The sequence below is a fragment of the Bos javanicus genome, chromosome 7, assembly GCF_032452875.1.
Source record: "Bos javanicus breed banteng chromosome 7, ARS-OSU_banteng_1.0, whole genome shotgun sequence".
Classification (NCBI taxonomy): domain Eukaryota; kingdom Metazoa; phylum Chordata; class Mammalia; order Artiodactyla; family Bovidae; genus Bos; species Bos javanicus.
Window position 1 is genome coordinate 96064048 of NC_083874.1, and position 26878 is coordinate 96090925.

A 26878-nucleotide genomic window follows, 5' to 3' on the forward strand; every position below is an offset into this window, starting at 1 on the left:
AACATCACAATTTGGGCAGATCAAATCAAGTTCTGCAAACCCCACACACGACCTTGGGTCTTACAGGGACTCAATCTATCCATTCAGAGGAGCTTTAGGGCTGGATAAGAAGCTGATTTTCAAGGTGGTCTCTGAGGTAGTGATAGAGTAACCAGTGTGTCCCAATCTGCCTGAGAATTTCCTGACTTTAGCACTGAAAATCCTGCGTTTAACAGGGACCCCCTTACTCTTAGGCAAACTTGGTGGTTGGTCGCCCAAGAATGTTTCACAAATCATTGTTTACCTTCACTATGTTCAATATTCTCTACTTTTATTCTATTTGATTTTTTTAAAGTGCTGCCATGAACCACTACATTGCTTTCACATCTTCCTTATGTGACAGGACCCATGCTGTTCTCAGTGGAAACAGCATCTGCTCAGTAGCAGATCACCCAGCAGCTCCATATTTGTTTGACACAAAGTCCCCAAAGCCCATCAAGCACCAAAGTTTTTGTAAGGAGTGAATGCATTTGGCTTTTCTTCCACCTTATACAGATACATTTTGGATTCATTTCTATTCCTGATTGAACTTTAGAGCTACAGTGTGCTGGGTGAAAAAGAATGCCCCCCCAGGCCCCCCACCAAAGATGTCCACATTTTAATATTGGGAAGCTCTGAGTTTATTACCTTACAAAGCAAAGGAGAGTTAAGTTAGCAGATAGCATTAAGGCTGTTAATAGCAGACCTTAAAATGGGAAGATTATCCTGGATTATCCAGTTGAGCCCAATGGAGCCACAGGGGTCCTTAAGAGGGGAAGAGAACAGATCAGAATGGTTGGGTGTGAATAGGATCCACTGGCTTTTGCTGGCTTTGAAGATGGAGGAAGGGGCCCCACCTACCAAGGAATGTGGGTCACCCTCTAGGAAGTGGATCTTACCCAGAGCCTCCGGAAAGGAATGCAGCCTGATTTTAGCCCGGTGTGACCCATGTCAGGCTTCTGGCCTACGGAAGGACAAGCGAGTAATATTATATGCTTAAGCCATTAAAGTTTGTGACAATTTGTTCCAGTAGCAGCTTCAAACTAATCTGAGTGCACTTAGAAATATTTAATCTGACCACTTGCTAAGAAACCGGTAACTACAAATCCCACAATGCTTACCTCTGAGGAAGGAGCTCTAAGCTTCAGACAAGTTAGTACAAATCCAAGTTGAGTTTCTTAGCAACAAACGTATAAACAGCTTCAGAAGCAGCCAGGTGGAGAATAGAATCGCCCACATCTTCCAGACCCTGTCCCTTGGTACAAACTTCTGCATTTTTTTTACTTTAAAAAAGAACAGAGTTAATTTGAAAGATGTAGAAATCATCACTCATGATAATTTTCTCATTTATGGGAATTCGTTGAGTGATAAAAATTGAAGAAATGACGCTTCTTAGAGAGTCCCTGAGTAAAGATAATATCTAAATCCACAGTTAACATCTCTTAGGTTACAGATTCATTTGAAACTCTTTTTCAAAAAATGTACTTATATACCTACACACACAGCTTTGCACTTGGTTTTGTTGGCTTTACAGCCTCCTAAATGTTTATCAACTCGAGTTACAGCAGCTGGTTTAAATGACTATTCTCATGCTATCATAGTTGATATCAGTGAGAAATAAACGTCTTGGAAAACATTCATCCAATAGAGCACAAATTAGCACACTAGAAACAATATTATCTTTATTCTGGTTAACTCTGAGGGACTGGATTTTCTTCAAAGGGCTTATTATCTTTTTGCTTTGTCATCAACAGGATCTAAATCTGATCCTTCACTGGGAAAGGATGTGGACTCTTAAATCCTACAACTGTGAGCACTGCGGGAGTGACTTTATCAGCGGCAGGGCTCTGAAGTATCACTTTCAACAGAAGCATCTTGGAAAAGTTCACCGTGAAAAATGTGACCAAGAAGTCCTGAAGGGGAAGCAGCGAGGTCACAGTGAGGTACAGCGAGCGAAAGTGGGGGGCGGGGAGCGAGAATCTCCTTTTCCTAAAATACTTATGCTTTGTGTTTGTTGGTTTTGTTTTTTTCATTCTCTCATGAAGATTTATTAACAGAAAACTGAAAGGAAAAACTCGTGGCCACAGGCCACAGGTCAGATGCAGTGGTTAAAGCTGCGTGTCTCAGTCTTCTTGGCTCTAAATGACCCATCCTGCAGAGCTGCTGGGGGCACTGGGCAGAATTCCCTGGACCAGGCGTTATACCCAGGGCAGGCGCTATCGTAATTATTCCAAAGTGCTTGTGTGGGGATGGAGTCCTTGCAACCCTAGAATTTTTCACTTTTAATGTGCCCTTAGAGGTAGACTAATTGACTTCCCTTGCCTCCTTTCCCCTCCCCCATTTTACAAATGAAGGATCAAAGACCCAATTAGGTTGAGTGATTAGCCCAAGGCCTGCAAAAGTAAACATCAAAAGAAGAACTGGGCTCTCATTCTTCTGATTTTATAAAATATAAACTAGTGCCTTTTTAAAAATACTTTTTTCAGCAGTATGGTTCTCATGGTTCATTGCTTTATTAATCTGCAGCAGTTTTCCATCTGTGTCAAAAAAAAAAACACACCAAAAACCCAAACTAATGGACTTTGCTATGTTTTGAGAACATAGAATGAGAATTCTCTGTGCCCATGAATGGGAGCATTTAGTGAGAAGCCAAATGAAAACCAGCAGATCTCTGAAATAGCTCTTATAATTCCTGGATTAAGTATTTACTTTTTCTCAGTCTACACGTGACAGGTCAACCATGGAGACACACAAGCTACACTGGGAAAATCTAGAAGAAAGGAATGGAAAATATATGGATACAAAAATATCAAAAACATGTAGGATGTGTTCTAGACGCTTTGGGACAGTCCTTAGTCGGGAGAACCATGAAATACAAGACCATCACTTTACAGCCCACAAAAGAGGTAATGGAGATGCCCGGTGCCTTCCCTGTATGGATGTTCACGCTGCATAGAAGCTGTCTTGTGGCTTCCCTACGTCAGAGCGTTACAGGTTGTTTCCAAGAATGGCAAATAGAGAGTGCAGAGGGTGGAGCTAGTATATACTTGAGATTGTATACTCTTGGGGCATGCATGTGTACTAAGTCACTTCAGTCATGTCTGACTCTGTGACCCTAAGGACTGTAGCCCGCCAGGCTCCTCTGTCCATAGGATTCTTCAGGCAAGCATACTGGAGTGGGTTGCCGTTCCCTCCTCTAGGGGATCTTCCTGATGCAGGGATCGAACCTATGTCTCTTAGGTCTCCTGCATTAGCAGGCGGGCTCCTTACGACTAGTGCCACCTGGGAAACCCATACTCTTGGGGGTGGGGGGTAATTCTGTAGAGGCACCTTGGAGGAGGAAGCTGGGAAACTGAGGCGTTGTGCAAAGAGACAACTCAGAAGCAGCAAAAATGGGATAGAATGTCGGGATCCAAGTGGGAGTCAGATTATGGTCTGTCCATCAGAAATTACCACAAAACTAACATAATACACCTTCTGCTCTCATATTTATGGTTCTGTCCCCTAAAGTAACTGGTGGTTGCTGCTCTATGAAAGTCTTTTAAGATAAAACTTTTTTTCGGGAAACAATAATTGGCTCCGAATATAAAATAGTCACTGAAAAGTGATCAGTTTTTGGTGAAATGTCCATAAAAGGAATGGTAACTGTGTTTCAAGCAAAGGAATCAAAATGTACAAAAACAAAAAAACCCCAATCTGTTAATTTGGCATAATTGATGAAATTTAAAGAAGGGGCTGTGTATCCTCTGAGTGTTAATGTAAAATTTATTATTGTTTAGTACTATGTTCTGATTTATAGTGTGATTTCTTCTGTGATCTGTGACTCTTTTGAAGTATGTGTTTTTAAAACTTTCTTAAAGTATGGGATATATTAGCTATTTTGTTACTGATTTCTCATTTAATTGCACATTGGTCAGAGAATGTAATCTGTGTGATATCAGTTCTCTGCTAAGTGTTGAGTTTTATCTATAGCTGAGTATATATTCAATTTCTGTGAAACTTCCATATGTGCTTGAAAGGGAAGGATCAGTTGAAAGTTCATTTCCAGAAAGGATTAGTGAGTTCTTCTTCAAGGCATTTGCCAGAGGCCTCTTTATAATTAATTCTCCATGATAATATGAATTTGTTATATAAACCTAAATGAAGGCCAGTTTATTATTGCAAATTCTCAGGGATTTTTTTGGTGTGTGTATGATCTATCCTGATGTCTTAAGCAGTAGAGAATCCACCTGGCAATGCAGGAGACACAGGAGATGCAGGTTCAAACCCTCAATTGGGAAGATCCCCTGGAGGAGAAAATGGCAACCTACTCCAGTATTCTTGCCTGGAAAATTCCATGGACAGAGGAGCCTGGCGGACTACAGTCCATGGGGTCATGAAGAGTCAAACATGACTGAGCACGCACACACTATGATGTATCGAGTGCAAATTTATGAAATTTTCTGAACTGTTGAAAGGCATCAGGTATATGCCATCTCAAAATGTGCCAACTCAGCATATTGATTATTTTGAACTTCCCAGCATCAGGGTCTTTTCCAATGAGCTGGCTCTTATAAGGTGACCAAAGTATTGGAGCTTCAGAATACTCAAGTCTGATTCTTGGTAGTTTTCATTTCTTTTCTGGAAAGGACTCTGTGAACATTAAAAAAAAAATAAGATCAATAAAATCTGTATGCTTTTCCTCTGGTTAATCAGTCTATTGTCAGTTTTGCTCACATGCCCCATTTACTGAACTTAAGAGTTCAATTATTCAGTTCCTTCCTGTGAAGTGTGTGGCCAGTCTCGTCAGCATTTCTGTCTTAAAACACAAACACACACATCCACTAGCATACACACCCCTAATGTCCTCATTTTAAAAAATGTACTATCTCTTGATTTCTAGCTGTTGACTCAGTTTCTTCATTTTGAAAACGCTGTGCGTGTCTAAGGCAAACATTCTGCAGGTAGAATTTGGCCTGTGGGCTGGCAGTTTAAGACCTTTAGAATAGATGGCTTAACTTAGAGTGCTTTATCCTGGGATCATTTTATTGAAACTTGATAACATACATGTTTTTCATTTAGAAACTTAAAGTGATTTATGAATCAGGGCAAAGACCTTTTCCTGACATAAGAATGGATATCTCAATTTATTCTCAGAGAAATTCAGCCATTTCTCTGTTGGGACTTAGGGTTAACATGCCAGCTAATTCCAGAGGGAGTGAACTCTGCTGGTTCCCCTCACGCCCTACCAGCAGAGAGGGTAGGTCTCCCTGTGACAGAACAAGGCAGTCCTGGTAATTAACTAGACGTAACTTGCGTACAAAATTAGATGCTTGTGTCAGACACACACATATCTATTTCTGTGCAGCAAATGTCAAATATTGATCTTTTCTCTATGAAGCCCAAATGTCCACAGGATTTTCACCTCATAATATGTTGGAGTGTAAAGGTCCCCAAGAGCTACAGAGATTTGCAGACCGAAAAATCTGCCCTGCCTCTGGTTCTCAAAGAGCTGCTTGTGCAGCGGAGATCGGTGCCCTGCTCCAGCTGATCCAGACTTCCTTTCCGGTGCCGGCCTCCCGAGTGATCCAGGTAATCTGAGCCCCCAGCCCTCAGGCTGGACCACGCAGCCCTAAGGAAGCCATTCCTTTCTCCTGGAGGTGACGGACATCAATCCGGCAGGGCCATGTGTTCAGAGGCCAGCTTCGCCTTCTGTAGTGGCTGTAAGAGGCCTGCTAGGAGCCCTTTGAAATGCCAGGGCAAGCTGCCGGCTGGCGGGGCAGGCACTCAACCATGTGACAGCTGGAACCCATTAAAGTTGGCAGTTTTTGCCCAAGGGGTGAAAGTGCCTTTACATTGGCAGGGCCAAAGACTTGGCTCTCACTAGACCGATGCTTTTAAATGCTTAAGGGAATTTCAGGCAAAGGAGCTACGCCTGTCCCCCAGAGCACTGTTTCATGCCTGAGCAACCTGCCTATGGAAGTAATTAGGTGCTGTCTTGATGGACTTCCTCTCAGCCTAAAGACAGTTCACTGTGTCCGGGAACAGTTGTCCACAGAGCGCAGGGTCATTCTGTGAAAACTGCCTTGAAGGAAAATACCCTGAACACAATGAAGGGGTCCTAACAACAATGATGGCGTGATTTCCCTTCTATCATTATTATTTATAATGTTAGTATCACTACTACATAGTATCTAATCAGTGTTTAGAGGAAAAAAAATATGGGACATAGTTCTGAGGGCTTTTTTTTTTTTTTTACCATTTTTCCATTTCTTCATTTTAAAGTGCACACAATTGTTATAAAAGTATCTTTAAGCCTTGTCTATTTAAAATAAAAATGTTAACTTTTAATGTAACAATAGCAAAGATGATTTAAGAGTATGATTAAATGCTACCTAATATAGCAGTGGAAAAAGCCTGAATATGAAAGAGCATATTTTCTTCCACAGAAATAAAGCATGATCACAGGAGCTAGAAATGGGGAGTCAGAGTTCTATTCCAGTCCCACAAGGTGAAAACAAGGGCCGGTGATCAACTAAGTTGTGAAATTGCTGTGCCCTATATTCCATTCTTACCCCACTCCAGTACTCTTGTCTGGAAAATCCCATGGATGGAGGAGCCTGTTGGGCTGCAGTCCATGGTGTCGCCAAGAGTCGGACATGACTGAGCGACTTCACATTCACTTGTCACTTTCATGCATTGGAGAAGGAAATGGCAACCCACTCCAGTGTTCTTGCCTGGAGAATCCCAGGGACGGCGGAGCCTGATGGGCTGACGTCTATGGGGTCGCACAGAGTCGGACACGACTGAAGCAACTTAGCGGCATATACCATTCTTGGAGGTTGACTGTACATGTTAGCACATTACAAACTCTCTCTGGTTAAGGAAGCACTAAAAACTACATTTCCCACATTCCCTTGCTACTGTGACAAAATGGGTTTCCTCAATTAGTTGCACTACCACAAGACTGAGTCCAGAACCCAGTGAAGTCAGAGCAAAGGCCGGAGGGCACAGGGTGCCTATTTCACCTGGTCCAGATGTAGCGGGTGCAGGATGACTTTGAAGCCGAGAGTTCTGGCAATGACTTCCTGTCTCTGGATTTTTAGCAGGGCAGGCATTTCTGGGATTGCACAGGCAGCTTCTCGATCCTTAGGTGTCAGCTAAGGCATATAATCCTAGAGTCAGCAGTTGCCATCACAGCTCTCAGAACAGGCTCTATAGCACAGGAAGCTCAGCTCAGTGCTCTGTGATGACCCCCGTGGGTGGATGGTGGTGGTGGGAGGGAGGTCAAAGAGGGAGAGGATATATGTGTACATATGGCTGATTCACGTCATTGTACAGCAGAAACTAACACAACACTGTAAAGCAATTATATTCTAGAAAAAAAAGGTTGGCTAGGTCGGTGCCAAGAATAAAACTGGCACATTGCTGCTTGCTTGAGCAAGCCCCATGGTGCCTGACGGAATGGGCTGTTGGAAGTCCTTAAGAAATTAACATGCAATAAATGGCAGAGGACTGAGAGCTTTACAATGTTTTCTAAACTTCTTGAGAAATTGTGTTGTCACAGTCTGTTGACAGGTCGCTTTTACCTTGTGGATGTAATGTTTCCCAAATCATACGTAACAGCTTCTTTTACTGCTAAAGAGCGTCCTTTGGGAAATTGCAACCTAAAGTTTTCTTTGAGTGCTAAGTAGAGCAAGGCTGTGCTGCTAACTAATTTAAGTTTTGACTTTTATAAAATTATATTTAGTTAAGAGATTTGCAATAAGTACTCATTAATTATAATGACAGAATACTTTATTGAACTCATTGGTGATCTATTTGGAAATATAGCAAACAAACGCCCTCCAGAAGCACCAGTCACTCAAGGTTTCAACTGGTAGGAATGGGTTTATTTCAGGACACCTAGGTACCACATGTACTAGTGGGGAATTTAATTCCCACCTTTGTGGACTCCTCACAATCAAGTGGCTCTCAAGTAGAAACTCTGAGAACTTCTAGCTCTCTTTATTCATAAGGATTTTCAGACTTTTCCTGCAAATTCTGCTTTCTTCCCATAACTGAACCTAAGTTTAGTTGTGAACCATCGTAGATGACTTTCTTCTCCTGTCTTTTTTTACCGCCCCCCCCCAAGTTGAGGGAAGATAAAGTAGCATATATTTAAGCTATTCACAGTGTTAATTGACTGAAACATGCTACAGCCAGGAATCTACACTTCCCTCAAGGTTAGCTGAGCTTTCCCCCACATCGTGCCCGCTGTCTTCACAGGGTGGTTCTTATGTGAAAGGGACCGACACCCAAGGATGCTCGGAGATTGACATCATCCTGCTCAGTGAGGTGTTTGCCGATGTGAACCATTTCAAGAAACAACTGAGAGAAGGGTTGGAGACTCTGAGAGAAAGCTTGACGCGAACTGCATATGGGAACAGGTCTGGGTGAATGCACTTCTGTGAATTCTTCATTTCAAAGGTGAAAAAGACTGCCAGAGGAAACTCAGCACAGGAGACCATTATTGAGTAATGTTACTTGTATAAGTGAACATTAAATTCTTGGGAGAAAACTTGGAGGGATTGCCCCGGGGGCATTTTTTTTTTTTTTAAAGACTTCTAGCTAAACTTTCAAGGAAATTCATGAATTTGAGATCCTATGATTTAAGGACTAATTATATCTTCTCCAATGCACCTTTATTCAATTTCCCTCTCTTAGCTGAAATCTGACCCTGAGGAATGCAAACAGGAAGGACTGAGAAAGGTGCCTCCAAGTAGGAAGAATCTTTGGAGACACATTTGTCTGATAAACATTCCCTTCAGCAATGTCCTGGGGTCGTTTGCTGAAATGGCTTTGCTGACATTACACGCAAGCTTTCTTTGCCCTCAATGTTGAATTCGCCAGCTAGACAGAACTTTTGTTTTTTTTGGTGAGTTACAAAAAGAAAAGAAGAAAGAAAAAACCTTGACATGTTGCTATTTATTTTTCTATTTCAATTTTACATCTTCTGCTATTTTATTCAGTCTAATGAATTGTGGATGAAAAAAAAAATACAAAAAACTATGTCGTAAAGTGAGTAAAGCATTTTTGGGGGAGAAAAATAGACCAGGCTGTGTGCCACTTCAATCCTAAAATAAGATCCATGTTTTAAAACAACGTCCCAGAACTGTTTATTAATTTAAATAATAGATTCATTACCAAGCCCTTGCTTCAAATTAGTATACAGAACTAGTTTGAATGTGTCTTTTAATGAAAAACACTACCTTTAGGAATACCAAACACCTACTAAATTGTGGTAGTTAGCAAAGACGTCAGATGAATGGCATGATGGTGACTATAATGAAGCACGCTGGGGTTGGAAAGGCAAAAAGGGAAGTGATGGAGTTTCACATACGATTACACTTTGAACAGGGAAAGACCACCTTTAAGAAAAGAAAAAAAAAAAAAGAAATAGGAGAATGTGTTTTTCATTTTTACCCATTGCTTCTTCCAAGTTTTCCCCATTAAATTTGTAAACTATAGGTTACATTATATCATTGTTATTATTATTTATCAAAATAGGACAGTTAAAGTACTCTCAAGGCACATTAAAAATAAGAGTTGGGGTATACCCTTTCCCTGGTGACCTTATTTGGAATCAAAATCTTTGTCCTTCACTGTAATGTCCTAATTCTATACTCCCTGCCCGCTCAGCGTCAAAGACCCTAATTGATGAGCTCTCCCTAACTCCTTTTCCTCTCCTCTGGATATCAGGCAGGCACTCTTCTCCTGGACAAAATATGCTTGAAACTTTTATTTTGTTGGATTTCTAGAATGAATTTTGAAGTAGAACCTATGAAAAAGAACAGCTCTGAAAACCTTCATTTACTTGTTCTAATTGTTCCTAAAAACAAGCAAGCTCATTTTCTAAGTTCTATTCCTTCTATGCTTTCAACTCATTAAATAATTTAATTGACAAGCCTTTAAAGTTGAACCGAATTCCCAGGTAACCACCATCCTTTCCTTCATGTTTATTAAATGCCTATTCTTTTTCTCAGAGTGATTTTTCAAGGGGCTATAATGGTTTTAGTTCAGCGCAGAATATACCTTATCCCCTATTTTGTTTTGCTGACGATTTTGGCAAAAAAAAAAGGAGCATATTTGCAGGATGAATGAGACTTTAAGGCAGCCTGAGTGGAAAGGATTGTGAAGTCAGGAAAGGAGATAGATTGTCCAGGATGTTGCCTTGTACTAGTATCTGTATACAGCAGTTGCTTTTTCTGGCTTTATTCTCTGCTTTTCAGAGCAACCAAGACCACACTGTGACTCACTTGAAGGGCAAATTGAATTAAAAATGGAAAAGAAGCAGATATGTGAGTCTGACAGTTGGTTTTGACTCCCACCCACTGAGAGAGTAAAAACGTTTATTGTTTCAGTTGATACCTGGTTTTTGGTGATATATTGTTTGTTGCTGTTATTTTTAAAGCTATTCAGTTACTTTATTTTGAAAGATGAGTGTGAGAAAAGCCTTTCTTGTCCTTTGGAACAAGTCCACGTTTTAACCTACCAGTAACAGCAACTGTTCTATGTCAGTCATTTTCTGGGCGCTGCTTATGAATGAAACCTCAGGAGACTTGCCCCGTAAGCCCAAAGTACTAGAAATCGTTTATGCACCAGAGGCACGGGGCTCCTTTCTGCACACACTGGTGTGTTTATTATTGAAAACCACAATGGGGAAACGTATTCTGAGCTTTTAATAAGACACTGCTGTAAAAAATGCATCATGTCTATAACTTGTTAGTTATGTTTGTGATTGGGATTTCTGCCCATTAGCTCTTATTTCTAATTGCTTTGATTTAGAGATCTTAGAAAAACAAGAAGCCCTCTTTATATTATCAGGTCAGATAACTTAAGACCCTTTTCTGATACATGACCCTTTTAAAGCCACAGGACAGGACAGAGTTGTCCTGACAAGACATGGCCAAGACAAAACATGTTGATGGATTAGGCTGAAATCAAGTGGACAGTGGCAAATATATCATCTGAGGACTCATGACCAAGCACTGCCAGGATCCATGTCCCATTTCCACTGATATTAATAGCAAAAATATTTTGAGATACTCATTGGATATTAAATTGCATGTAAATTAGCCTAGGATAGTACTGACATTCTCATTAATCTTGACCCATTCTAAAAGTGATCTGAACTCCCCAGTTGATTCAATCTCTCATTTAAGCCCTCTGGCATTCACAAGAGTAAACTTTATCCACGTAGGACAGAGTCTACCAAACACAGAGTTTTTATATTGAGCATAGCAAAATCTGCTTCTAAATGATGATAGGAGTGTTAGGCTACTGGTTTGTTTCACTCCTTTCACCCTTCCTGACTGAGAGAGAAGAATATAGTCATGATAATAATGATTTAACATATTCCTTTGGTGGTGTGTGTATGTGCTCAGTCATGTCCGACTCATTTCGACCCAGTGGACTGTAGCCCACCAGGCTCCTCTGTCCATAGGATTTTCAGGCAAGAATGCTGGAGTGGGTTGCCATTTCCTCTTCTAGGGGATCTTCCCAACCCAGGGATCAAACTCGAGTCTCCTGTGTCTCCTGCATTGGCAGGTGGATTCTCTACCACTTGAGCCACCTTCATGTTCTTGACATTTAGAGAAAAGTGCTGAGGGGATTTAAAATTTCAGAAATCTTGTTCAATTCAAACGAAAGGACATTATATATGCAATTTTTTTTTTTTTTCATTTTGGATGATGCCTTTTGGCTTGTCTTTCAGGTCACAGTCTCTTCTGCTATATGTAATTTTTGTTAAATTTTTCTGTAATTTCTTAAGTTCAATTATTTTTTTCGGTTCTGTAATTTCCATTTTTTAATATATAGAAAATCTATCTCTGGTTTAATTTTTCATCTTTTTGTCTCCTTGTGCTATCTGTTCCTCTGTTCACTGAACATATTAATCAGTTAAAATCTCATCCATTTATGCCAATATTTGGATCACCTATGGGGTCTGTTTCTACAGTTTGGTTTTCTTCTTAGTTTAACATGTTATAGCCCTGTCTCTTAGAATTCCTAGTGATTTGAAATTTCATTTCTAGTGATTTAAAGATTAAAACCAGGGCCCTGTGCATTAAACATCTTAGATGCTTTAGCTGATGGTCTCTTTTTCCAGAGAGGGGTATCCTTTCCTCACCAAATGGATAGAATAAGAGTTGATCACCCAGGTCCCACCCCCAAACCCATTGACTAAAACTATCTGGAGGTGAGCCAAGGCATCAATACTTCTTAAGGACCTCCAGCTGTCTCCAACATGCCACTGAGTTCCTCAGCATTACAGTCCAGCAGCTTCACCAAGTCCTCTCCTCTAACCTTTGTCTCCACAGTCCCCGAGACTAAATCCCGATGCATGTTGTCTCAGCCTGGACAGACTACCTACACCTCCATTCAGCTTTTCAAGATGACATTTTGCTTCATTTCATAACCATACCTGTCCCAGGCATCTTCAGAACTCAGCAGATGTTTGGAGGGAAAAGCAGGTCATATCTTGAGTTCAATTCTCCACCCTTCCCTTCTCATCATGCTTGTGATTTCCAAGTCTTTGCATTGCTTCAGCCTCATAAGCTTGATAAAGTTCTACTTGTTTCTTGAACCCCCAAAGCTTCTCCTTGTCCAAAGTCTTTATTTTCAGCTTCTTGTCTATTTCCCAAATCAGCATATGTCCCCAGGAAACAAGGCAGCTGACTATGAGTCCATCTCTCCACAATCTGCCACCCCAGTCCTCACTAAATCCTGACCTTTCTAGCAGCAACCCTCCAGTACCTCTAAGACACACACGCATATAATTTTTTAAATCGAGTTTTCCAGTTGTTCCCAATGAGCATTGGTTGGCTGTTCACTATTCCATTATACTCAGAAATAGAAGTCTAGTTCTCTTATTTCATTTAATCATATTCATAATTAACAGTATCTTATGCCCCAATCCATGTTTAGATAATAATTCATTTAAAAATTATTCATCATCTACTATGTGTCAGATACTAGGGATAGAACAGTGAACAAAACAAACAGTTCCTGCCTGTGTGCACCTTATACCCCCCACGAGAGAAATAAACAAATAATACAATGCCAAGCGGTCCCAAGGCTATGGTTTTTCCAGTAGTCATGTATGGATGTGAGAGTTGGACTGTGAAGAAAGCTGAGTGCCGAAGAATTGATGCTTTTGAACTGTGGTGTTGGAGAAGACTCTTGAGAGTCCCTTGGACTGCAAGGAGATCCAACCAGTCCATTCTGAAGGAGATCAGTCCTGAGTGTTCTTTGGAAGGACTGATGCTAAAGCTGAAACTCCAATACTTTGGTCACCTCATGCAAAGAGTTGACTCATCGGAAAAGACTCCGATGCTGGGAGGGCTTAGGGGCAGGAGGAGAAGGGGACGACAGAGGATAAGATGGCTGGATGGCATCACCGACTCGATGGACATGAGTTTGAGTGAACTCCGGGAGTTGGGGAGAAGGCAATGGCACCCCACTCCAGTACTCTTGCCTGGAAAATCCTATGGACGGAGGAGCCTGGTGGGCCGCAGTCCATGGGGTCGCTAAGAGTTGGACAAGACTCAGCGACTTCACTTTCACTTTTCACTTTCCTGCATTGGAGAAAGAAATGGCAACCCACTCCAGTGTTCTTGCCTGGAGAATCCCAGGGACGGGGGAGCCTCGTGGTCTGCCGTCTATGGGGTCACACAGAGTCAGACACAACTGAAGCGACTTAGCAGCAGCAGCAGCTGCCGGGAGTTGGTGATGGACAGGGAGGCCTGGCGTGCTGCGATTCATGGGGTCGCAAAGAGTCAGACACGACTGATCGACTGAACTGAACTGAACTGAAGAAACATAAAACAGGGTAAGGAGATAGGGAATAGGGAAGGAGTTCTTGTTTTAAAGGATGGCCAGGAAAGGCCAAATGGGGCAGCAGGGACCTGAATGAAGCCGGGATCCAGCTGTGCGAATTATTTGAGTTAATTGTAGTCCAGATAGAGGAACAGAAACTGCAAGATCCAGGGAAGGGAACACCCCTGGCATGTCCAAGAAGGTGCCAAGGGAGCACCAAGGCTAGAAGTAGGTGAAGGATGGTCAAAACTCATCTCATTTTTCTCTCTTCTTTCTCTAATCATTCATACAATGTCATGCTTCTTTTCTAAGGATACTAATGGGAAAGAGAACACCACTGTCTCTAAGATTCAGTTTTTTATGTACTGAAAGTCTTCACAGCCATTCCTTTGAGATCATGGCTTACTATGATATCCTGGGACCTACACCTTCCACAGGTAAGGTTTATTTGTTTGGTTTCCCAAGAAACCTTTAAAATGGCTATTGATTTAATATGTATTTATGGGGGACTGACCACATCCAGATACAGTACTGAGCTAGGCTTCTGGAAGAACTGAATCGCTTATTGGTTTTGGAAGTCACTTTTTTCCCCCTGCAGTGTATTAACACCAGTCATCCTTATGTTACCAGTTTTAAGAAGTAGGATCAAGTATGAACTAGTTGTCCAATATAACAAGGGCCTTCCAAAGTGGTGCTGGGGGTGAAGAACCCACCTGCCAAGGCAGGAGATGTAAGAGACCTGAGTTCCATCCCTGGGTTGGGAAGATCCCCTGGAGGAGGGCGTGGCAACCCCTCCCGCATTATTGCCTGGAGAATCCCATGGACAAAGGAGCCTGGCGGGCTATAGTCCACAGGGTCACAAAAAGTCAGACACAACTGAAATGACTAAAGCATGCATGCCAGTATAATAGAGTGGGAAAAGAACACAGAACAAGTTTGGACTTGGCCTGCAAGGAGCTGCTTTTTATTTATTTATTTATTTTTTAAATTGAAGAATAATTGCTTTACAGAATTGTGTTGGTTTCTACCAAATATTGATATGAATTGACCATAGGTTTACATACGTTCCCTCTCTCTTGAACTTGCATCCCTAAGATTTTGTGGTATCTAGAGTGAGATATCGGAGAAGGCACTGGCGACCCACTCCAGTACTCTTGCCTGGACACTCCCATGGATGGAGGAGCCTGGTGAGCTATAGTCCATGGGGTCGCTAAGAGTCAGACACGACTGACCGACTTCACTTTCACTTTTCACTTTCATGCATTGGAGAAGGAAATGGCAACCCACTCCAGTGTTCTTGCCTGGAGAATCCCAGGGACGGGGGAGCCTGGTAGGCTGCCGTCTATGGGGTCACACAGAGTCGGACATGACTGAAGTGACTTAGCAGCAGTAGCAGCATCAGAGTGAGATATGAAGCATAACCACTAATCATACTCAGAAAAGGGGAGATAGAGTATCTCCATTTTAGGCAAAAATATGAGGGCCCTATTATGGATTGGATGTTTGTGTCCCGCAAAATTCACACTTTGAAGCCTACCCCCAGACGCGATCGTCTTGAGGTGAGGCCTCTGAGAGGTGTCAACAATTCGGTTTAGATGACATCATGGGCGTGAGGCCCAGTGATGGGATTCATGCCTCTTGTTAGAGGAGACACCGGAACTTCCTCTCTCAACCACATGAACAGGGAGTGGGAAGTCAGCCTTCACCTCCAAGGTAAGCCAGGAAGAAGGCTCTCACCAGGAACCAAATTTTCCAACACCGTGATCATAGACTTCCCAGCCTCCAAAACTGAGAAAATAAATAATTTCTGTTGTTTAAGCCACCTCATCTGTGTTATCTTTGTTTTAATAGCCCAATCAGAGTCTCAGATGACTCAGGGATTTATATAGATATAAATGTAGCCTCTAGAAAACTTGGGGCTTGAGTGTAAGTGTCTGCTTGACTGAAACATTGGTATATTCTCTGCAGGGCAAAATGCAGAATGGAAAAGGCCATAGCAATGTGTGAGCCCTGCTCTGGCTTAGCAGCAGGTATCAAATATGTTCATTGATCTATTGATTCATATACTCGATTCAACCATCATTTCTGGAATACCTACCTCGTACCATTAAATACTTAACAATGAATTCCGTAGGAGCTCAATATTTTTGCTCTTTTGGGGCTCACATTTGGGAGAGGAGAGGTTCATGAGCCACTAATCCTTAAATATTTCCTTCCTCTCTCTGTGTCTTTGTACTATGTGTCTCCTGATAAACCTTTCTTGTCCCATCCTACTCTCAGCCTTGAAAGTTTCTCCTTACCCTTCAAGACCTGGTGCACCTCTGGTGACCTTCCTTCCCTCATCAGTCCTTTCTGGACCTGCCTCTTCTGCATTCCAATGGAATCCCCCATGGTTTGCTGCTGGAACATGTTCCCCTTATATTGCCATTGTGCATTGCATTTGGAGGTCTTTGAGGATAACATTTGCATTTGTGCCTGAAGTGAAAATGAAAGTCACTCAGTTGTGTCTGACTCTTTGGGACCCATGGACTGGGATTCTCCAGGCCAGAATACTGGAGTGGGTAGCCTTTCCCTTCTCCAGGGGGTCTTCCTAACCAGGGATTGAACCCAGGTCTCCTGCATTGCAGGAGGATTCTTTACCAGCTGAGCCACCAGGGAGCCCACATTTGTGCCTAGAACTTTTTTATTCAATAAATATGTATTGGAAAAGGGAATGAATGAGCATAGCATTGATCCTACCCTTTCTCAGCCAAACTCCAGTGGAATATGTTGACTTTCTTAATCTGGTTCTTTACTTATCAGCACTGTTGGACAATGTGCTGCTCATATTAAAATTCTGTTGTGCTATAATTTGTCAATACATATGTTCTGCATGCCTATCATGTTCTAGGAACTGTGTTAGGCCTGGGGGCACAAATATGAATAAGACATAGTTGACTTTATAGTCTGGAGGGCCTTACAGTCTGGAGACACACAAATAGGTCATTTTATTATAATATCATCTACATTGGGCAGAGATAAGGAGAACTCTGAGATAAGAAGGGCTACTAGGAAGGAGGGTGTGAACTCAGCCCAACCTGAGTTTTTAGTAACCCTATGATACTCTTCCGGGAGAAGGCAGTGGCACCCCACTCCAGTACTCTTGCCTGGAAAATCCCACGGATGGAGGAGCCTGGTAGGCTGCAGTCCATGGGGTCGCTAAGAGTCGGACACGACTGAGTGACTTCACATTCACTTTTCACTTTCATGAATTGGAGAAGGAAATGGCAACTCACTCCAGTGTTCTTGCCTGGAGAATCCCAGGGACAGGGGAGCCTGGTGGGCTGCCGTCTATGGGGTTGCACAGTCGGACACGACTGAAGTGACTTAGCAGCATGATACTCTCCCTGAACCTATGATGTTTTTTAAATGTTGTGATTTATCCCACACCTATTACATGGCATATATAATTCTCATTGCCTTAAGATTAATCTGATAAATGAACCTGCACAAGAAACCTGAAAAGAAGCTATTTTCCCAGTTTGAATATTTAAAAATTGAGCCTTAGAAAAGTTAAGAAACTTGCCCACATTTATGTAGTTAGTAAATGTAAGAACTGGGATGACAATCCAGGTCTCTCTCCTTGTGTAGGCCCTGTGTAGACTGACATGACATCAAAGTTATGTAATAGACAGTACATACTGGGCTTGAGGCCAAGTCTCAACTTTATTTCACATTATCTGTGTGAACTTAGGTAAGTCATGAGAAACTCTGAAGCCTTGCTTTTCATCTATAAACTGAGATAAGAAAGTTACCTCAAGGATAGTTGTAAGAATCAAAAGATTTAATTTCAAATCACATAGCATGCAACTGTATTTAGTTCAATGAATATTTATTAAGAAAAGATACTTCCTTCTCCTTAGGTCTCACCATAGCCCATGAAGCTCTCATGTTTGTGTAAAATGCTTTTTTTTTTTTTTTCTTGTGTGCAGACTTCAAAAGCACAATTGTTAGCCATCTCTTGGGTAGTCTTGAGAATCTGAGTTTATATCAGTAGCTCTGAAGCTAGAATGTCTCCCAGTGGGGCATAAGTATATTTTTACTCTGGCTTCTAATTCCCCTGAGTTCTTGAGCACAGTTGTGTGAAATGAATTTTTAAAAGACTGAAATTATTATGTAACCCTGCTTCTCTCCACTGATGATGGGGAATGGGTTTGACAGGAGAGGAGCAATTCAGAGAAGTCCTAGGATTCCAGGGAATTTTAATGGGCAGCTAAATGTTGCCAGTGATTGTCAGAGCAAGACTCAGATGATCACGTCAAATCCTCACAGGCATCTTAATATTATTCCCTGCACATCTCACATCTATGCTAGACAATTAATAGTTTGCCCCTTCTGCCACAATGAAGCCCAAAGCCGTGAGGTTTGATAAAGGTGTGGTTGACAGTATTTCTGCTCCAGATATGATTCCAGATCAGCAGTGGCAGCATCACTTAAGAACTTGTTAGACATACAGAATCTTGGGCACCACCCTAGACCTACTAAGTTGGAAACTGCATTGCAAAAGATCTCCAAGTGACTCTTGTGCTCATTAAAGTCTGAGAAGTATGGAATTAGCCTCTGATTAGGAAGCATTTGGGCTCAGATCTCACCTGTGACATAGGATAGTAAAATGGCATTAGATGGCTTGACTTCCTAGCTGTGTGACTTTGGGAAACAATTTCTCCAACCCTATTTCCTTATTTGTGAATGGGAGATAATAATAGTTGCTACATCAATGGTTGTTAAAGAGGAAATATGTTAATAAATGTAGAGTGCTTAGAATATTTACTTGACTAATGGCAAGGGACCCAAGTATGACTGTTTTACAAAAGATGATGGTGATAAAATAAACTCATCTAAGTCACAACAGAGTAGAAACAGACAGTCACAAGCCTCAAAAATAATTTAAGTTAGAGATCACCAACTTAGGTTCCTGTCAATGAAGAATCTTGAAGTAGGGGAAATGTTGATACAGAGGTGGGTTTGAGTAGATAATCTCTGGGTCAGCCAAGACGTCTTATCAGATAATAGGAAAAGGTCATCAAATATCTGATATACCTATTGTATACCCAAATTTAAGTTAAAATATTGCTTCTCTACCTTTTATCATCATAAACCTGAGTTTTTGTCTAAGTCTGTTTGCTAAAAAAAGTTAGACCGTCAGTAAAATTCAAAGGGTATTTTAAGAGTTGTAATGACTGTTGCCTTGTAAGTTTAGGACTAGAATCTATTGGCTCTAACAGCATTTATGAGAATATTTGCCATAAACAGCTTCATTTGTTCATCTATATTTATTACAGGAATCTGATTTTACTCTCAATCCTGTTGATAATCAGTCTACTCTTCTGTCTCCGATTTGGCCCTAAACAAGTGGACCTGTATAAAAGGACTGTACAGACACTCTTAAAATTAGAAATCCAGATAAAGGCATAAAGCTTTTTTTTTTTTTTTTACAGTGTTTTACAAGTAAAATAGTTTCTTGCCAATTAACTTAAAACTATGTATTGCAGAATCTAAATGTGCCATGATTAACAAGTGTGTCATTGTGTGACAATTTAATTGGGCAGGACAGGTACATATAAAGGTATACAAAATAGATTCATATTCAGTTCAGTTCAGTTCAGTCCTTCAGTCGTGTCTGACTCTTCATGACCCCATGAATCACAGCACTCCAGGCCTCCCTGTCCATCACCAACTCCCAGAGTTCACTCAAACTTACGTCCATCGAGTCAGTGATGCCATCCAGCCATCTCATCCTCTGTCGTCCCCTTCTCCTCCTGCCTCCAATCCCTCCCAGCATCAGAGTCTTTTCCACTGAGTCAACTCTTCGCATGAGGTGGCCAAAGTACTGGAGTTTCAGCTTTAGCATCATTCCTTCCAAAGAAATCCCAGGGCTCATCTCCTTTAGAATGGACTGGTTGGATCTCCTTACAGTCCAAGGGACTCTCAAGAGTCTTCTCTAACACCACAGTTCAAAATCATCAATTCTTACATCCATACATGACCACAGGAAAAACCATAGCCTTGACTAGATGGACCTTTGTTGGCAAAGTAATGTCTCTGCTTTTCAATATGCTATCTAGGTTGGTCATAACTTTCCTTCCAAGGAGTAAGCATCTTTTAATTTCATGGCTCAAGTCACCATCTGCAGTGATTTTGGAGCCCCCATAAGTAAAGTCTGATACTGTTTCGACTGTTTCCCCATCTATTTCCCATGAAGTGATGGGACCAGATGCCATGATCTTCGTTTTCTGAATGTTGAGCTTTAAGCCAACTTTTTCACTCTCCACTTTCACTTTCATCAAGAGCCTTTTTAGTTCCTCTTCACTTTCTGCCATAAGGGTGGTGTCATCTGCATATCTGAGGTTATTGATATTTCTCCCGGCAATCTTGATGCCAGCTTGTGTTTCTTCCAGTCCAGCGTTTCTCATGATGTACTCTGCATATAAGTTAAATAAGCAGGGTGACAATATACAGCCTTGACGTACTCCTTTTCCTATTTGGAACCAGTTTGTTGTTCCATGTCCAGTTCTAACTGTTGCTTCCTGACCTGCATACAGATTTCTCAAGAGGCAGGTCAGGTGGTCTGGTATTCCCTTCTCTTTCAGAATTTTCCACAGCTGATTGTGATCCACACAGTCAAAGGCTTGGCATAGTCAATAAAGAAGAAATAGATGTTTTTCTGGAACTCTCTTGCTTTTTCCATGATCTAGAGGATGTTGGCAATTTGATCTCTGGTTCCTCTGCCTTTTTTAAAACCAGCTTGAACATCAGGAAGTTCATGGTTCACGTATTGCTGAAGCCTGGCTTGGAGAATTTTGAGCATTACTTTACTAGCGTGTGAGATGAGTGCAATTGTGCGGTAGTATGAGCATTCTTTAGCATTGCCTTGCTTTGGGATTGGAATGAAAACTGACCTTTTGAAGTCCTGTAGCCACTGCTGAGTTTTCCAAATTTTCTGGCATATTGAGTGCAGCACTTTCACAGCATCATCTTTCAGGATTTGGAGTAGCTCAACTGGAATTCCATCACCTCCACTAGCTTTGTTCGTAGTGATGCTTTCTAAGGCCCACTTGACTTCACATTCCAGGATGTCTGGCTGTAGGTCAGTGATCACACCATCGTGATTATCTGGGTCGTGAAGACCTTTTTTGTACAGTTCTTCTGTGTATTCTTGCCACCTCTTCTTGTGTCTAATTGGGAAAATTTAAGTAGATTATGATAAAAGATACTGGACATTTATATATCATTCAGTTAGAATAAGCACAACCTGACTTAATGATGTTTTGTGAGATTTTATGTTGTTTTATGAGTAGTAATAAGATAGAGATGTCTATTTGGTCATGCTTGCTCTTTAACCTCATCTTCCTCCCTCATTAATGTAGTGCTAACTGCCAGATTGTTTTCAATGTGACCAAAAGGCATCTTTTAAAGTCATCTCTATTTTTGTAAATAGAATCAATTCCTTCAAGTGTCCAGGTAGTAGACTGTCTTCTGAAAATATATATACAGATAATAACCACTTAGATAATTAAACAGAAGAGATTGTATAGGTTCTTGTGCACAGAGCATTATGGTATTTAGTTTATATGCTGGATGATATTTGCAAACGGTAATGAAATTTGCTTCTGAGAAATAAACTTCCTCTGCTGATAGAAAATTTTCCTCCTCAGATGAGAAAGATTTCCCTGCACTAGCGTTTGCTCCGTTTGAACTGCTCTGGCACCATAATGTCGGAGTTTCCTCTTTGAATCACTGGGGTAGACCGTGATAACTCTCCTAAGTACAGAAATGGTTTTGTTTTAAATGCTGAAGTTCTAACTAATCAGAGTAACATAGCTCGTTGGTACCGCGGGAAACCAGGAGAGGAAAGGAGGGGGAAAGTCTCACGGTTGTCTTTGTTCCCTGGTGTTTACAGATTTAAAACTTCACCTTTACTGCAAGCTATACCCCTGTAAGGACAGTGACGAGGCCCAGCTGTGCGCCTTGGCCCTCGTACGATACCAAGTGGATTTCGTCAAGGCCTCTGTCGTAAGGGTGAAGGAGCTCATTCGTTTAATGATACATTGGCTCAAGACATCATTTGCCAGCCCCACCGAAGAGAACAAGTATGTAACCAGCACATGGGTACCCGTGAGCCTTTCGATTTTCACGTTCCTTTTCTCTGCTCTTTCAGGTCCCACGTCTTTCTTTGGTAGGCAGAGCGAATACGTGTAGAGAGGGAAAGAGAGAGAGAGAAAGGAGAGAGAGAGAATGAGGGTTGTTATAAAATACGGAACATCTGTCTTCTATTATTCCAGGTATAACAAAACGATTTGGTAGAAACCAAAATATTCAGTGGCATAACCAAATGGGTTGCTGCAAGGAAGGAAGGCACAGGAAAGGCAAAGGGAAACTGTTAGCATGATCTGCACGAGTCCTTCAGTGTTCACACCTGGTGTGCCTTCCACTGTAGGCGATTCTAACAGAGCAGAGTCATCCTCTGTGGAGATGCTGCTGCTGCTGCTGCTAAGTCGCTTCAGTTGTGTCTGACTCTGGGTGACCCTATAGATGGCAGCCTGCCAGGCTCCCTCGTCCCTGGGATTCTCCAGGCAAGAACACTGGAGTGGGGTGCCATTGCCTTCTTCTGTGGAGATGGGCCGCCTCCAAAGTTGATGATGTGGCTGTTGTAGTCTTTTTCCCTCACTTTGATAGCAACAGACTCTAATGTAAAGTAAAGGGATGTGAGGGAGACTCAGATACTGGTTTTAAGTACTATAAGATAAACTTTTGAAAAACAGCTAGAATATAGTTATATGAATTCTCCATTTGGCAGTAAAAGCAGAGACGGGGTTTATTATAACATATTTATATATGGCCATTTTCTACATGGAATAAATCTTCATCTTTATATGAAGTTGTTAACAATCTTGATTTGTTCATCTGAATCACACTCTGTTTACTCTTTATATGTTTCTCTGTTTAATATTGATGATAACATTAGGCGGTTTGTTAAAACATACATTACTCCTGTGTAGTTACCGCCTATCTCTATGCATCTCTAACCATCCTATATATTTTTTTCTCTTTTGGTTGAGTAAAAATTTACTAGTGAAAACAGAAAAAGAAATAAACCTTCTTACCTTGAGGAGATTTTTGGTCAGATGACAAGCCTGGTTTTGAAATCTAACAAATTTTTTTTTTTTTTGGTAGTGGAAAGCGTTTACAGGTCTGCAAGAAGAAACTTATGTATTAATGTAGCAGAAAAATCATTCTAAGACTTAAAAAGGTGGTATTGTGGGGAATTTGGACCACATATGTCCCAATATGATAATTGGTTTTCTATTTTGGGAAAGTAATCTGGCAATGTGTATTAAGTATTTATTATGTGTTAAGGATTTTAAAATATTTGAACCATTTGTCAACTTAATTCCCCTCTGAGTTAAAAAGAAAAAAAAAGGTAAAAGTCAGAAGTAAAATAAATATTTCTTACTATTTGGTTTTAAAAGAAGAATTGAGGCCATTTGTATTAAAATATCATTAAAAAAGAGTATGCAAAATAAAGATTTTAAAAAGAGAGATCAGAAATGCTTAGATGAACTACCCTTACAGAAAATAAATCACATTAAAAAAAGTAATTTGTATAAGCATACTCAGAATAGTGCTACTAAAGATAATGAAAATTGGGAAGGAAAATTTCCCTGAGGTGCAAGTAAATTTGTCATATAATTTTGATGAACTACTATTCAAGAAAAGTTTGGGAAACATGGAAACATTTACATGAAACAATTTCAAATGACTAAAACAGGATACAAAATAATATGAACACATATCAGAGCTATATAAATATATATGTAATAATGGTATAAAAATGTGAAGTAAAATAGTTCAATGCTTATTAAGTCTCCCCCGACCTCACTATATTTTCTTTCATAAAATGTGAAGAACATCTCCTGCTTGAGTAACTTCCAACCATGATTTACTTTGGGCATTTGGGAACATCAGTAGAAATGGATTTTAAATCCTGTGTTCATTGTTGACAGCCCCTGAGGGAGAATCACAGGGACTGAGCTACTGATTATCTGAAATCACTGAAATGACTCACTATTCATTACCAGGACAAGAGACTTTGTCTACTTTTAGTTTTTCTATTTCCTTCATTGAGGTAAAAACAAATGTTTAATGTAATAGTAGGAAAATGCTACTCTGTTTCCCCTAAATTCTATTAGAGGAAAAAAATTGCATAATTTTGCAATATATCATCAAAAGATATTTCTATGACTAATGGATGCCAAGGCAGTAAAAACACATATTTGGATATCAACCATTATGAAATCCTAAAATTCTCATGTTGGGTTTTTTCCTCTTTTCCTCCCAAGTTTGTTTATCAACTTTCATTTTTTCCCCTGATAAATAAACTACAATTTAAAAGACTTAATATAAAAAAAGCAAACACATTTCTTTCTTCATCCTCAATCCCCAACTCCCAACAATGTGTTTAGAGCATATTCTCCAAGTTTGTTTTCTGTGTATGCTTAATTTTTTAAAATGTATTTGCTGTTTATTGTTTTAAAATTTTTTCGGTTAATCTACATTGTATCTTTAGATCTGTACATTGTGAGCTATCTTGCTTCTTGTACAGGACAACACTGTCTAAAATAGAAAGTGAGGTTTAAATACGAGCCTCATATGCAATATGATATATTCTAGTAGCCACATTAAAGAGGTAAAAAGTAATAGGCGAAAGTAATTTTAATATTTACCCGGTATATCCAAAATGTTATCTTTATAATATGAAATCAACGAAAAAATCACTCACATATTTTACTTTCTTTATATTTCTTGAAAATATAGTATATACTTAAACTAGCCACGTGTCAAATGCTCATATTCACATATGGCTGGGGGCTGCCATCTTGGACAGTGCAGTAGGACATGTACCATGAAATCATCTAATTAGTCCCCTACTGATAAACATTCCAGTATTTACTATTTCAAACAATAAAATAAAAACATACTTTTGTTTATATCTGTCTTTGAGTACTTGTAGATGTTTCTACAGAGTGAATTCATGGAAGTGAAAAATGCTAGGTCAATAGGATGGAACAAGTCAAATTTTAATAGAATTGACTCCAAAAAACACTTTATTAATTTAGAGTTTCACCTATAGAGTGTTCATCTCCTCACAAACACACCGATGTTGGATATTAAAATTCCTGCTTTTCGCCAATCGGGTTGATGGAAATATTGTTATTATTTGCTAAGTAGTGAGATTGAGAGTGAAATTTCATCCTGTTAATTGCCTTTAGAGCTGGGATTTTTCTCATAACTGAATAAACTTGTCTTCACTTTCTGGGTTCATTCTGTGTCTAGATTTCGGAGACTTCCCTCCTCTTACACAGTGGAGCTCCTCACCATATATATCTGGGAACGGGCGGAGAAGCCCCTGTCCTTCAGCCTGGTGCAGGGAATGAGGGCAGTCCTCAAACTTCTGGTTCAATATGCAGATATCGACGTGGTTTGGCACCGACACTATCCTCGCAAGTTCCCCGTTCTTGTAAAAGTTACCCAGAAGCGCACGAGGTAACTGTTTCTCTTCCCTACCCCCTTAGGATATAGGAAATGGGTCTGTCATCAAGGAAGGAAGTCTGGAGCAAAGAGTAGCTTTAATGGGATTCAGTGTAAATGAGACGGCCCTGATTACTACAAAGTCATTTCCTTTAATTGCTTCTCACAGAACTCTAATTCTAAAGTGCGAATTAAGAGGAATTTGAGCAAAACGAATAGAATGTGGTTATAGACAACAAGTGAAGTGGAAATGGAAGACCTAATCCAGGGAGGACAGATTTCCTCAGTTGGGAAGGGAAAATGAGTAGGAGTCAGGGTTGGTGGGGTTCCTACAGGCGTGGCTGGTCCTCCCATGGTTCCCGGGGATTCCTTTTCTTAACAGAATTACATCTTTAACTCCAGCATTCCCCTCTTCTACCAATATGGCATCTCTGGTGGTTCAGACGGTAAAGAATCCACCTGCAATTCAGGAGACCTGGGTTCAGTCCCTGAGTTGGGAAGATCTCCTGGAGGAGGGCATGGCAACCCACTCTAGGATTCTTGCCTGGAGAATCCCATGGACAGAAGAGCCTGGTGGGTTGCAGTCCATGGGGTCGCAAAGAGTCGGACACGACTGTAAGCACACAGCACAACCATCCGGCAAATTGAAACTGGTTTAGAAATGGAGAGTGGGAGGTTTGTTTTGCTTTGTTTTAGGCCATTCGTTTTAGACCCTGTAAATCCTACTGTCAACGTGTGTGACACCTGCAATGCCTGGGATGAAGTTGCCCATGTGGCGAAACTTAGCTTACGGAAGCCTCTCTTCAGCGGAGTGAGAGCTGAGCCCCCCTGGCTTTTCACAGATGCCTGGTAAACTGGGTGAGGAGCTACTTACTGTCCTTGCACTTCTGTGGAGAAATAAAAAGGGTTCAAAACGTATTGCCAAGAAGAACACTCTGGATGAAAAGCAATGTGAAGAAAATTGTCTAAATTTAATTAACCACTTTAGTGAACCCAATCTTTAATAAACATCGCTTCAGATAAAGAGATCTGCTTCAGCCTTTAAGAGAATTGAATTCCCCTCCCCCATTTTTTGGATTCACTTGCTTTGGTGGCCTTGTGACCAGAAAACATTCAAAAAAAAAAAAAAAATCCAAGTGTCGACAGTAAACAAATAAATAAAGCCCCAAGATCCATTGAGAGAGGATTAACTGAAAGGGTAAAATAGCTCCCATTTTTTAGTTTTAGTTCATTAAAGTTTCAGGTTGACTTTTCTTTTTTAATACTTCATTTTTGTTTATTTGGCTGCATCCATCTTAGGGGTGGCATGAGGGATCTTTCTTGCAGCATGCAGGCTGTGTAGTTGTGGTATGTGGGCTTAGTTGCCCTGGGGCATGTAGTATCTTAGTTCCCTGACCAGGGATCCAACCCAGTCCCCTGTACTGGAAGGCAGACTTTTAACCCCTGGACCACCAGG

General features: G+C 40.8%; 1 protein-coding gene across 1 annotated transcript; it reads left to right on the plus strand.

The window, feature by feature from the left end:
- The first annotated feature begins 1197 nt into the window (after positions 1 to 1197).
- LOC133251699 (2'-5'-oligoadenylate synthase 1-like) lies at positions 1198 to 26448 on the plus strand. The gene is made up of 9 exons (XM_061424460.1): positions 1198 to 1277; positions 1773 to 1961; positions 2738 to 2924; positions 5399 to 5589; positions 8266 to 8426; positions 14167 to 14291; positions 21794 to 21983; positions 25228 to 25437; positions 26119 to 26448. Exons 2-9 carry the CDS (start codon positions 1803 to 1805, stop codon positions 26273 to 26275), a joined length of 1380 nt encoding a protein of 459 aa, XP_061280444.1. The 5' UTR covers positions 1198 to 1277; positions 1773 to 1802; the 3' UTR covers positions 26276 to 26448.
- Positions 26449 to 26878: the final 430 nt, after the last annotated feature.